The sequence below is a fragment of the Taeniopygia guttata genome, chromosome 1A (assembly GCF_048771995.1).
Source record: "Taeniopygia guttata chromosome 1A, bTaeGut7.mat, whole genome shotgun sequence".
Classification (NCBI taxonomy): domain Eukaryota; kingdom Metazoa; phylum Chordata; class Aves; order Passeriformes; family Estrildidae; genus Taeniopygia; species Taeniopygia guttata.
Window position 1 is genome coordinate 6,239,633 of NC_133025.1, and position 14,015 is coordinate 6,253,647.

Sequence of the window (14,015 nt, forward strand, 5' to 3'; positions counted from 1 at the left end):
GGAGCACTCCGGGAGCGCGGTGCTCGGCCGCGGCGCCTGCCCGCCCTCAGCCTGACCCCGCCGCGGCGGCCGCCGATCCCGCTGGCCTCGCCGGTCCCGGTGATCCGGCTCCCCTCGCCTGGGGAAGGCGCGGGGGGCGCTCCGTGAGGGCGGCACCGCCGCGTCCCCCCGGGCGGGGAGGGACGGCCCGTCCGCAGCGCGCGTCACGTGACGGCGGCGACAGCGGCGGTGACAGCGCTGGGACCGCGGCCGGGCCGCCACCGCCATGGGCAGTGAGTGCGGGCGGAGCCGGGAGGGAGCGGGCCGGGGGCCGCGCTGGGGAACAGCGGCCCCGGGCAGGCCGGTAACGGGGCCCCGTGCTGCGGGTGCCGAGCACTCGCTCCCCGCGCAGGGTCGGTGCTGCCGGGCACGGCGTGAGGCCGGGCACTGCTTCGTGGTGGGGTGACATGTTCCACTCTAGCCCTACTGTGTATATATATATGCGCTGTAGACACGTATGGAGCATATATACCCTATGTACACATATATGTGTGTATATGTGTTTAAAGGGTGGGTGTCAGAGGATGGACCAGGCTCTGCTCGGTGATGCCACCCAACAGGACAAGAGGCAAAGGGCAGAAACTGATGCCCAGGAAATTCCACCTGAACATGAGGGAAAATTTCTGTCCTGAGCAGTGACCGAGCACTGGAGCAGATTGTCTGAGAGGCTGTGGAGTCTTCCTCCCTGGAGATATTCCAGAAGCGTCTGGACACATCCCTGTGCCCTGTGCTCTGGGATGGCCCTGCTTGAGCAGGGAGGTCGGAGCAGATGAGCCCTGTGGTCCCTTCCAGCCTGACCCATTGCATGATGCTCTGATAGCTTGTTCACAGTGCAGCTGTGCCACCCTCTGTGGAGTGAGGTGCACCTTCCAACGAGCTGTGTGAGGGCTTGGGACACATAGAGGAGACATATGTCACATCAGAGTGTACATGTAAGCGTGGTACTACAGCCAAAATGTTACTTGCAATGTAATAAATGCATTCTGCAGTGTAATAAATGCATTCTCTTTGTAAATGAATGGTGGTTTTTCATGTCTGTCCCAGTGTGTTGGGGCTGGAAATAATAGTCAAGTTTTGAAGGGCGAATTCCCCACCAAGCAGATACGCTTTGATTTTTTTTCCCCTAAATTGATTTAATTTTTTTCCCCAGAAAAAGAGCTCAAACTGTTGAGCTTTTCTGTATTTTTAAAGGGGAAACTGTGAAGAGAGATGTATTAAAACTAAAATACAATCCCCTGAAGTTCCAATCAGAATAAGTGTTGCACTCATTTAAATTACAATTTCTAAATATTTCTTAAAAATTGAATTATTTTTTCAGCTAAATACTTCAGTAAACACAAGATTGTAATATTTGGATACCTTTTGATGTCAGTGTCATTCTGTGTTTAACTAGCACAGAGTGATATTAGGTCATTTATTTTTAGATGAAGTACAATTCAGTTCACTTCTGGTGATACATACAACACCACTTCTCTAAAATTATTCCAGCTGTGGAAAAAAAGAATGGGCCAAATCTGATTAGCACAAGAATTCTATTTCACATTTTTGCCCTGTTTTCAGCTGTTTTAAGAAGAGGGTATTAGTTTTCAGGCAGTTTTGGAAGCCAAATAAAGTTCTATGAAGTTTTATAAATTCACAAATGTTCATTAATCTATTTTTCTGTCTTCTTTTGTGTGTGTGTGTGTGTGTTTTTCTGGAACAGTAAAATTTCTAGAAGTTATTAAGCCATTCTGTGCAGTGTTACCTGAAATCCAGAAACCGGAAAGAAAAGTGAGTGTTGCATTATGTTCTTACTTTTTATTAGTTCACAGGGGAGAGAATATTGTGATAGTCTAGTCCAGGCTCCAATATAGATACAGACAGTGGGCCCTAAAGTAGAACATATTCTTTGGAGCAGGAGGGAGTGCATATTTAGGTAAAACATTACTGTGATGATGGATTCTTAGTACCCTTCTGTTAAGTCCTTTTGTAATGATGCTGACTAATTTTTAAAAATAATTTCAATTCTAGACTAAGTTTATTCAGTTTCAGCTCCCTGTGATCTATTATAACATACAAGGACAGAGCCTTCAAGCTTTGTTTTCCTGTGGCTCTCACTGTTGGCTTTGAGCTGCCTTGTATATTACTTGCAAAAGGATAGTTCTGTATATCAGGAAGCACAAGTTTAATTCTCCCCTTCCACCAAAGTATTTCCTACACCCTTAGCTGTGATTGACCTTGCTGAAGTGGGAGAGTGATCTGTGGTACAGTTCAGGTAATTGCCCTGTTCAGCTTCTGGATGATGTTTCTCTTTGATCTGAAGTCAATGAACTCAGATCATTTACAGCTGATCTTTCTAGTCCTCTAGCCTTTGAAACTCCTCCCATTTCTTGGCACATTTTCTAGATTAAAAATAGGCAATTTCTACAGATCAGAAAGAGACCTGCCTTGTCCAAAAGAAAAACCCAACCAAACACCATTTTTGCTTTCAAAACTCAAGCAAGCACATATTGCCCATGTGACAATCTAATTAAAGTAACAAATAGATGTGTCATGGCTATTGTCATGACTTCCATGAAAATTCCTTAAAAGCTAAATGCTGGGTTTTCTATTCTTAAAAGGGGAAGCTTAAATGGGAACATGGTACCATCTCAGAGAATCCTCTTTGGTTAATGAGAGGTTCCCAAGGGTTAGAACTGGACGTAGAGGTGTTTGTGCCAGTGGCCATAGCTGTGTCTGCTGGGTTGAATGGAGAAGATACAGTGAAAAATTATTATTATGGCCCTCTGGAATGGATTTTTTCAAAAGACTGGGATTTACTCCCTGGCTCTTTGCTCCACCTAGTTGCTTTCCAGCATCCTTCAGCTTTGGGACAGGTTTCTAACCAAATTATTTAGGCCAAACAAAGGCGTTTTCAGAGCAGGAATCTCCAGAGCCAGACCCCCATGCTAAGGCTTGGATGCACCGGGTCTGGTTGGCAGGTGCCCATCTTTGTTTCTGCAGTGGGGAACCTTGGTGCAATCTTTTGGTGCTGATTTATGGCTCATTTGTGATTAGTTGCTTGCAGCCATCCCATTTTTGTCTTGTGAGATGAGTGAGAAGAGAAAGCTGACACAAACCTACAGATACTGATGTTTCTGTAAAGCTCAGTGGCAGATGTTATTTGCCACAGAGGAAGAGGGGCTTGATCTATCCTTGTTGTCCATCATCAGATGAGAAGTGCCAAGATTCCTGTCCTGTCTATTTGGGTCACTTTGTCTTTACTGCTATTTCGGTCGCTGTCTAGACAACGGCTGCCAGTTGCCAGCTTTGTACAAATTTAAAGTGAAAATGTAATTGGGAACATCTTTCCTAGGCTGAAGAGCCCTTTGACCATTTTCAGTCATCTTCCTTGCTTCTATGTACTTTATCAAGTGATTTAGGTCATTCCATGTAACTCTAATTCTTTGTAATTTATTGTTTTCTTGCAAGCTGTCACAGGCAGATATGACCAGTAATGGTTTTAGTGGATTGGTTTAAGGCCAGGACAAGAAATTTAGATAACCAAATAGAAAAAGAGATTAATTTTCATTAAGCATGTATTGATTGCTAAATGAAGATGATGTTTTGATTCAGTTGGGCTCTCACTGAATCATTTTGCTGTTCGTGTTGATGACGAAAGTGTTTTCTTCTGTCTCTAGGGAGTGTTGCTTTTGTGTTTTGGCCAACTTGATTAGCAAAAGTGATTGCTACTTTTGTAGTTAGTAGAATGGGCTCGTATTTCCCTCATGCCCAGATTTGCTAAGTAGAACACACTGTTCAGAGCACCAAGATGATAATGCTCAAGTCCCTTCATTTTCACATGATTCAAGAAAAATGTCAAAGGAAGAAAATGTCCAATTGAGTCAGATCAGATGGTGAAATTTATTGTCCCTGTGCTTGTTAGTATTTGTGTCTGGAATATTTAGGTACCACTCTGTATTTTGTCATTCTTGACATATGGGTTTGGATGACTCCTTTTTCTTTTTTGTCGTCTTGACTCATAGAGACTGTTTTCCTTGTGAATAACTGTGATTTGGGTGATGCAGAATTCCTCTAATGCTCACATTCACCACAGTTAGAGATAGAACCAGAGCAGTTTTAGACCTTCACCAATGCCTCTGAAGCCAAGTTTAACTGTGAGGCTGTAGAGATAATTTGGTTAAGCATTTTTGGTTTTAGAAGTTTGTGCTAAAGTCTGAATTGTGGAGTTCAGACTTGGTAAAGTGGGTCAGCACTGCATAGTCTAACACAAGGTATTGTTTGGATTTATTTGCTGCTGTCACTATTTTTCTTTTTATAACTCTGTGCTGTAGGTATTTTTAGCATCTGTCCTCTTTTAAGAGTGAGGCAGTAGCAGGAAATAAATTAAATTACCTGAATTATATTGCTTCTAAGTGCATGGTTCCACTTACAAAGATGTAGACTACATTCTGGGTTTTCTTTGCTTGGGGACCTGTGCTGCTGCTGCACTGGTTTGTAGTTTCTCATTTGTGGGTGTTCTGTACCTATTAAACCAGGCACTAATCCTTTTTCTTGTTACTTCTCCACAGGCAGATTCAGTGGTTGGAGGCAGAGAGCTCCAACCATTTCTGCTGTATCTCTCTTATGTGTTAGTTCATGTCATGTTTTAGTAGCTGTTCTACACTTGTCTGCAGTGAACACACTTAACCCTCAGGTTTACAGTCCCTGGAGGAGAGGTGGGAACTTGAACATAACCCTGCATCTCAGCTCTCTCTGCTTTCTTCAAATGCACTTCTTTCTGTCTCATGCTTTGAGTAATCCTCTCAACTGACTCAAACATAAATCTTGTGATTCTTCTCTTCTTGCACCTGGCACTAATTACAGGCACCTCAAAAGTTGTGACTCTGAGATTCTCTTCATTGAATTAATGACTAGTGATCATTGATCTGGCATTCTTTTTAAAGTGATATATAATCTACATCAATAAAAATATTTTGGAGGAAAACAAAGAATATTTAAAGGTCATTTTATGGGGAATGAACATAATGATGAATTTAAAGCTTCCTCTAACACCCTTTGAAGAACTTAATTCTAAATATTTTGATGTTGAAAACTCCTGGTTCTTCATGGTCAAACATTAAAACACGTAGTTTTAATCATGTGTCTTCACAACAGTTCAATCCTTCTACAAACTTTATAGTGCTTTAGTTTAATAATTTCCTGCCTTACAAAACTTCTGTTGAAGCCTAGAGCACTAAGTACTAAAGATAAGTTTTTTGCATTAATCTTTCATATTTGCTCTGGTAAGTCCATGACTTTAACCATGCTGTTGCTCTTCTGTAAATACCCTCTGTATTAGAATTCTGTAGATAAAATATATTCTAGTAACTGAGTGTCTGCCAGTCCCACATAAGTTACCTTTGTCTCTCTCTCTCTCTCTAAAATCTGAAATCATATTAAAAATACATTCCAATGAGGAGTGATGCTTTCTGGTTTGATATCTTTCCATTGAATTCTGAATGATAACAGCAGTTAGTAATGTTGTGAGAGTGCTGTGGAAGTTCAGCCTACAGTGAACGTGTGTGTGTCTCCACTCTGTCCTGTAGATCCAGTTCAGAGAGAAGGTACTATGGACAGCCATCACACTCTTCATTTTCTTAGTGTGCTGCCAGGTAGGTATCAATGTCATCTGTGGTCAGAAAATGTGTGTTTTGTACATAAAAAGTACCCTGAAAGCATGAGATGTTCTTGTTTCATGTTGACCTAACAGTTTCAGCTTTTGTTTTTATGCTAAAGTATTTAAAGTTCAATTCAAAAAACCTGGTTCTCTGAAATAGTCTTTAGTGTTGATCATGGATATTTTTAGAAACTAATGCTTTCTATTTAGTCAGAAATACATAATTTTTTTCCTTGTTACAAAGGTCTTATCAAATTATGATAGTGGCTGCAGGGTAAACAGCCAAGGTAATTATTTATCGAGCAGCACAAACAAGCTGAGCAATTCCGTGCATTGTTTACCTTCTGTTCATAGCTGCATTTAAATTTTAGCACTCACAAGAATGAGTGAAAATTTAAAAATTTAAAAATGTTTTTCTTTAAAAATGTGGAGAAAGAAAATGAGAATCCATGTGTTACTTGATACACATTTTTAGGGACTTACAGATGTCGTGAAAGATTCAAAATGTTCTGTACATTTCAGAAGCAGGGTTTTTAGCTTATGTTTATTAATGCAGCCATTCCAGACTGAAGAGCAGTAGTTTAATAGTTTTTGTTTTCAGCTCTGAAGGACTGTTTAAAGGCTAAAACACAGCCTTGTGTTTTGTACCTATCTGTTTTTTGAAAGGAGGAAGTGAGAATGATACTAGAGCTAGAAGAACATGGAGTTTATCTGGGTTTACTAGCAGCTGGATGTATGCATAATTAGAATTTTGCATCCATGTGAGAGATCATAGTAATTGAATAAAGAAAACAGATGGTGCAGACTGGAGTTTTCAGAAATTGATCCCTAAGATTGCCTGGATTCCTACTCTGCTGTTTTGGTGATTAGGAAGAGTTTTAAAGAGCTCAAAATCCCTCAATATCGACATACAGAATGGTGGGAGTTTTGTGTGAACGTGTTTAGTATTGACAGTTCCATGTGGGGTATTTCAAAACATATTTAAACTTTTTTCTAGGGGTTTCTGCTTTTTCCTGTGGAAGGGTCTTAGTTTAGTCCTCTGAGTTATGCCCCAGTTGGAGGATTAAAAGAGATGGTGTCAATACCTCTGGTTTAATTTTACAAAATAATTAAACAATATAACAGTTGAATCATTACATGTTAAGATTTACATGCTAATTGTGTGTATTTGTTTAATGCTGTTGTGTACTTTGACAGATCCCTTTATTTGGAATCATGTCATCAGATTCTGCAGACCCCTTCTATTGGATGCGAGTCATTCTGGCATCAAACAGAGGTTGGTACTCACTCCTCTCTCTGTTTTCTGTTGGCATAAACAGACCTGGAGGAAAACAGTTGGCTGTTAAATTCCACACCACCCAGATGTCAGGTTGGAACACTTTGTAAAATTCTTAACACAGATGGAATCAAAATTGGTACTTGAGCAGTGCTTTATGTTAGGAATGAAATTTCTTTGAGATGCAGATGAGATTAATATTGATTCACAAATTTTGGGATGATTCCATTCAGGATTTTAGAGCAGTCTCTTTCTAACTAATATATGGGACAGGGAGTCTTCTGGCTTTCCAATTAGGAACTGCATTAATGTGCTGCGTGAGGGTGTTGACTTGGAAATACCTCACCTGTGCAAGTCAGTTACACTTCATAATAGTTTGGCAGTGTTATGGGTCAGTAATTGTCTAGGTGGGAAAGCTGAAGGCAGAGATGATTAGGCATTAACTTTAGCAAAGCCAAACTAATGTATTTAAGAAGAGTAAAGTGGGGCACAACCAAATGTATAAGATTCAGACTAATGGTAGAGGTCTGAAACTTAAGATGGGCAACCAGTCATGCCTGACTCTAAATGAGGACACTGATCTCATCTGTAGCTTGGAAAATTGGCTGGAAGTAAGAAAATCACTGGAACCCTGTAATGTGAAGGTACTGCTTACTTAGGAATAGCAAATTTTGTTACACCAGTGAGGATAGTAAGGTAAAGTTCTCTACTTCGAATTCTCCTGCAATGTTTGCAGAATTTGGTGTGTCCCTAGCAGTGTGTGATACTGAATATGCTGTCCAGTACCCAAACAGAATGGTAACAGTGGCCAAGAAAAGGATAGAGACTGAAAGCAATAAAAATCAGGAGTGGGAAAGTGAGTTTTCACTTAAGTCAACTGACTAGAAGTCATTGGAGGATGTGAAGTGAATCCTAGTTTCTGACATCCTAATTTTCTGGCTGCTGGAGAAATAGAGATTTCTATGACAGATGGTGTAATATTTTACATGGAAACTCCAGGATACAAGTATGAAAGAACCAAATTAAAATAATTAATTTAATGCTTTCCCTCTTTGAATTTTATACATTTGGGAGTTGGTGCCTCAGTGGCACAGTGCCAATGAGTGGACAGAATTAAGAGCAGCTTAATGATGGTCTTTGTTTTGTTAAGAACTAATCCTAAACTCTCAACTAGAGCCAATGATTCAAAGGGCAGTATTCTCAGAAACTGTGGATCTGCAGCATATTTTTGTGGTCTGCAAAATTAAACTTTTGGAAAATGTGACATTGAAGCACTGATGGAATAAACAATCAGGGACAAGATGCTGTCCAGGGAAAGGTTCCTTGAGGATATGCCAAAAAAGCTGAGCTTCAGTGTGCATTGGCCTTCAGTGTTGACATAGTTCCACAGAAATATTTGTAATTAAAAGCTACGTGGGTTTTTCATGCTGTCTTCAAATTTACAGGTTCTAACCCAGCAGCCTTTTGTGAAGCCATAACTGTCTTTGTTTTGTCATAGCTGTACAGGAATATACATATTGGAAGCATTATTAGAAATATTTGCTATAGGTCAGGAACCTTGGAAGAGACCTAATGCTTTAGGAGAGGTGCTGGAATGGCAGATGGCAGTTGTTTTAATTTTTCTTCTTTTCCAGGTACTTTGATGGAATTGGGTATCTCACCCATTGTGACATCAGGTTTGATCATGCAGCTGCTGGCAGGAGCAAAGATCATTGAAGTTGGTGATACTCCAAAAGACAGAGCCTTGTTCAATGGAGCTCAGAAATGTAAGCACTGTTCCAATTGAAATTACTGAGTGTATTTTTATTCTTGGGAAAGCCTGCCCAAGTGATAATAGATTTGAGATTTCTTTGGTAGGTGACTTCAGATTGTTTTAAAGGATTTACTTTCTCTCTGTTTTAGTATTTGGGATGATTATTACCATTGGGCAAGCCATTGTATATGTCATGACTGGAATGTATGGAGATCCTGCTGAAATGGGTGCTGGAATTTGTCTTCTTATTATAATTCAGGTTTGTAAAGAGCTATTTTGTGTTAACTGAGACTGGTTAGAGACAGTATAGCTGGAAGGAAAAATCTTTCTGTGTCTGGGTGACTTCAATTTATTTATTTTTAATGTTGCAAAGCATCATTATTTGTATCTGTCTAGATATGAGAAATTCTAAATATTCCATAAAGGAGGAGAATGCTGGGATAGTAAATATCAAAAGTATTTCAGGTAGGAGTGGTGCTTAATTGGAAATACAGGAATTGGTGGCTATAAAAAATACAGGAATTTCAGTGGCTGCTTTTCAGTGCTGTGGAGGAGTTCTCACTAAATGGCACAGCTGCAGCTTTGAGACATTTTCCTGCAGAACAGAGGAGAAAATGTACAAACTTTTAACTTTTTTTTAGAAAAAAAGTTATTACTGAGTAATCTGTTTGCTGAAAAAAGGCACAGAGGTCACTGCCAGGTGAGATGTGCAGACATTGGTACGTGCGAGGCCAGAAGCTCTGCATGAATGACATTTAGATGAAAGACTTAATGATCACTCTCCCACATGATGAAAATACTGAAGCAGGGAATTAATACACAACTCTTGACTTGATTTATTCTTGTTTCTGCTCAGTTTTGTTTCTTTTCTCACAGCTGTTTGTGGCTGGTTTGATTGTGTTGCTGCTAGATGAGCTGCTACAGAAAGGTTATGGATTGGGGTCTGGTATTTCCCTGTTTATTGCCACCAACATCTGTGAAACCATTGTCTGGAAAGCTTTCAGTCCCACTACCATCAACACTGGCAGAGGTATGTGTGCTGTTACAGTCAGTCACAACATGTTTCAGTGGGTGGTTTACTACACAGAAACCATCACATTTTTGTTGGATGGCATTTTAAAAAAGTTCTAATGTGTGGTGATTGGCTTCTGAAGTCAGTTGTTGAATTAGAAGATTGAAATGAAATTGAAGATGAATATCTCTGACTTACATGGAGATAAATACATGTTTGCCCTTGCTGATTTGAAGTGTGGTAGTTAAAATGGGACTTCAGGCCCCTTGAGTGAAAATTTTTGGATTTCCAAACTGAAATAATCTTGTTTTGGCATCACTTAGCCCATGGAAATAGAGAAGACAGGAAATGCTGTACATTCATAGGTGTTGTTTGTGATTCAGCTGTTGTTTGTGGCTATAGGATGCTTTTGTAGTTGATGCCTCTGAATTACTTTAAGTTGGTTTGATTCTTCAGAGACTGCCATGTCTTCATTCCACAGCCAGTCTTTGATATCTGGTTGTTCTGAGACCCCTGAAATAGCACCTTAAGATACAGCATCAAGAAATTAACTCATTTACTGCATTCATTTGAAATCCTGAGCCATGTTTTTAGTTAGCTAGAATTTAATTCTTAGTAGTTCTGTTGCATTTTTATTACTCTTCTTCTAAAAGCTATTTTTCATCCTTGTTTATTACTTCTTCCTTCTGAACATACTCCTACTCCCAGAAAAGAAAGGAAGAGAGTATTCTTTCATGTGTGTGGCTTTGATGATTTTGTTTTGTTTTTCTAATCAAGAGTAATGTTTTTTTGGCTCATTCTACATTCCATAACCTAAAAAAGAGTTCTATGTTGTGACATACTTGTTATAACAGGATCCATGTCCTTTTGTATCAGATTTTCGGTGTGCCATGCTTAAAATTTCCAAAAACAAGGTACTTTAAAAAAAAAAAAAGTTTTTAATTTGGAGACTAACCTTTCTTTCACTTTCTTGCTTCATGCAGGAACAGAGTTTGAGGGTGCTGTGATTGCATTATTCCATCTCCTGGCCACACGCACTGACAAGGTCCGGGCTTTGCGGGAGGCTTTTTACCGACAGAATCTGCCCAATCTCATGAACCTGATCGCTACAGTGTTTGTGTTTGCTGTAGTCATCTATTTCCAGGTAAAACTCCTCACACCAGCTCTGCACAGGTGGAAGTAAGTGCACATGGACCCTGGACACTGCAGTCATTGGAAAAGATGGGAAGGTTTAAGCCAGAGTAACTGAAGTATCTTAGACTTGAGTAATGAACTCTTTATTTCAGTAACAATTACCTCTGTGACAGTAAAGCTGTAAAATTCTACAACCAGGCACATTCCATTGAATGCCATACACACTACGAAAATATCTTTAATAAAACAGATTCTGATACTGCAGTGGTTGCATCACACCAATAATATTCTTAATATTTGTCATTGACTGAGAAGAATACTTTTGGACAGAGCTGGAGAACTTTGCTTCTGTGGAGTGTGTAGCTTATCAATTTTCCCCTAATTTTCTTGAAACATTGAATTAGTGTTTCTTTTTAAATCTTAAGTATCTACTAAATAGACCCTAAAGGAGAATCCATACGGAGATTTTTTGGTCAGGGACAGCTAAAATGTGATTTTTAAAATTTTTTTTAAAGGTGTTGAGTCTGAGTTTTGGGGAAAAAAAACCAAACCATGTTTTGAAGTTCACGTGGCTCTTCTTGGGTCTACTCAGAAAAGGTCCTGCCCCATAAAACTACACAAGAGCCTGGACTTACACACAAGAGCCTGCTGGTAACTGGCTAGTTCAGTTGGAAGCCATGACAGGCTTTTATCAACCCCTAAGCTATAAAATGTATTTCACAGGAATACCAGTTAGCAGATGAGAAACCATGTTTATGTGAAAAGCATGTAATACAACCAAGCAGTAACACTTCTACATCCTTAAAATCTGTAATCCAGACTGTAGTAGAAAGCCTTTGGGCTTCACTATCTCAGACCTTGCAGTCCTTGTTTATCAAGCAAGAGCTGCACGGTCAGGAATAGCTTTGGGGCATTCTGGGAGTACCTTGTGTCTTGGAAGTGAACCCTGGTGCATTTGTGTTCTTGCCCACAGGGGTTCCGAGTGGATTTACCCATCAAGTCTGCACGGTACCGTGGGCAGTACAGCAGCTATCCCATCAAGCTGTTCTATACCTCCAACATTCCCATCATTCTGCAGTCTGCCTTAGTGTCAAACCTCTATGTCATTTCCCAGATGTTGTCTGTTCGTTTCAGTGGTAACTTCTTGGTGAACTTACTGGGACAGTGGGCAGTAAGTATTTGATCACATTTTCGCTGCGTAGAATTATTGCATTTTTACTTTGCTGTGAATCCTTGGTATTTAATCAACTGGCATACTTACTTTTTAACATTTGTTTATAAAAGCTGTTTCAAACATCAAAGAGGAATTCCTCTAGTAATACAGGATAGGAATGTGGGAAATCTGTAAAAAAGTAATTTATTGCCTTTTTCTTCCCCTCTCAGGATGTCAGTGGAGGTGGCCCTGCTCGCTCTTACCCTGTTGGTGGCCTGTGCTACTACTTGTCTCCTCCAGAATCCATGGGTGCAATATTTGAGGATCCTGTCCATGTAATAGTTTATATAATATTTATGTTGGGATCCTGTGCATTCTTCTCCAAGACTTGGATCGAAGTGTCTGGCTCATCAGCAAAAGATGTAGGTGTTCTACCTTAATTGTTTTCAAACAGTGCTTCTGGTTTAGAACTGACCAGCTACTGACTGATCAGTTTATCTTAGTACTAAGATCAAGTGACTGTGAAACACTGCAGCAGTTTCATAAAATAATGTTTTCTGCAGGTTGCCAAGCAACTCAAAGAACAGCAAATGGTAATGAGAGGCCACAGGGATACATCAATGGTTCATGAGCTTAACAGGTGAGGAAATGCTGACTTCCAGATGGATGGTGAAGAGTGCTGGGGAAGTGTCAGCTAGAGCAGAGATTGTCAGAAAAATCTGATACCTGTTTCCACTGCAAAAGAGAAGATTTTTCCCATTCAGCTGTTGCCTTTCTTAGTTATGCTAAAGAAGTTACGGCAGCAGATTAAAGAGAGATTAGCCTGCACTGTCTTTTTTAGTTAAGTGACATAATGAGGGATTTTTAGTTGAATCTCTTCCATGTTGGTAAAAGAAAGATACCTTGGTTATTACTTTCTTCTTCCCTGTTTTTTCCTTTCTTACAGATACATCCCTACAGCAGCTGCATTTGGTGGTTTGTGCATCGGTGCCCTTTCAGTACTGGCTGACTTTCTAGGAGCCATTGGCTCTGGCACTGGCATTCTGCTTGCAGTCACTATTATTTATCAGTATTTTGAAATATTTGTAAAAGAACAGGCTGAAGTTGGAGGAGTAGGTGCATTATTTTTCTAGATGTCCAAATATTTCATGGTTTGTGTGAAAGGGAAAGTATTTTGACAACATGCGTCATTTAGTCCAATAATGCTATTTTCTTTTTACTTGTTTCCAAGTGCTACGTGTCCCATTACTGTAATGGGCATTGAGCGATGCCTGTGTGCAGCATTAGTACCAGCTGCCTTAAGAATAAAGTTTACATTATCTTGTTTAAGTATTATCTAGTGTTGCCTGTAATGCTGGAAACAATTCATCTACCTTGCTGTTCAGACACTACAGTGAGATGGTAAAATGTATCAGTTTGAGAGCCGTAAACGTCTTTGCACACAGCAGAAAAGTGTTAAATTAATTTCCCCGTCCCTAATAGAAAAAAAACAAAACCCTGAGTTCAGATTGCCACGTGCCAGTATTCCTGACAAAATTTATTTGTATCTGTATTTTACATTAATTTTTTATACTTTTTTAAAAATCCCATTTCCCCACCACTGAACTCAGCACTCCTTATTCCTTTGCCGTGCCTCCACCCAGGCACCTTTCTCTGAGCTCTGAGGGTGGGCAAGCAAACATTTACGGGCAGTGGCTGATACTCATCTCACCTGGGAGCTGGCCCTCGGGGGATCTGCTGCGGCCACGGCAGCCGGGTTTTGCCCCAGGCCTCTGTGGGGCAGGGCGGCCCAGCCCAGCAGTTCTGCTCAACCATGTACTTGTGAAAACTGTGCCACTGAAACTTCATGTCCACTTCGCTTTTGTGAGTCTAAAGAACAAGGCCTGGTTCCTGAAGCAGTTCATAGGAGGGAAAAGGGGGAACGGGGAGTTCCTGCTGAAAATTTGTCGCACTTTACAGCGGCGATGTAACAAATGTAAGCGTTAGACAATAAACTTATTTAACTAAACT

At 40.2% G+C, this 14,015-nt stretch overlaps 1 protein-coding gene across 2 annotated transcripts; it reads left to right on the plus strand.

Moving 5' to 3' along the window:
* Positions 1–5: 5 nt before the first annotated feature.
* On the plus strand, positions 6–14,013 carry SEC61A2 (SEC61 translocon subunit alpha 2). Of its 2 annotated transcripts, XM_030290513.4 has the most exons (12): positions 6–272; positions 1,742–1,809; positions 5,607–5,672; positions 6,875–6,953; positions 8,588–8,719; positions 8,856–8,965; positions 9,583–9,736; positions 10,702–10,862; positions 11,826–12,023; positions 12,236–12,427; positions 12,569–12,645; positions 12,952–14,013. In XM_030290513.4, exons 1-12 carry the CDS (start codon positions 266–268, stop codon positions 13,136–13,138), a joined length of 1,431 nt encoding a protein of 476 aa, XP_030146373.1. In that variant the 5' UTR covers positions 6–265; the 3' UTR covers positions 13,139–14,013. The 2 variants fall into 2 exon arrangements, with proteins under 2 accessions (XP_030146373.1, XP_030146378.1); XM_030290518.4 differs by lacking the exons at positions 6–272; positions 1,742–1,809 and adding an exon at positions 4,718–4,736.
* Positions 14,014–14,015: the final 2 nt, after the last annotated feature.

Coding starts and splice junctions, on each gene's coding strand:
- SEC61A2 (XM_030290513.4), top strand. Junction 8,720..8,855: donor GTTCAATGGAGCTCAGAAAT/GTAAGCACTGTT, acceptor TCTCTGTTTTAG/TATTTGGGATGATTATTACC. Junction 8,966..9,582: donor GTCTTCTTATTATAATTCAG/GTTTGTAAAGAG, acceptor CTTTTCTCACAG/CTGTTTGTGGCTGGTTTGAT.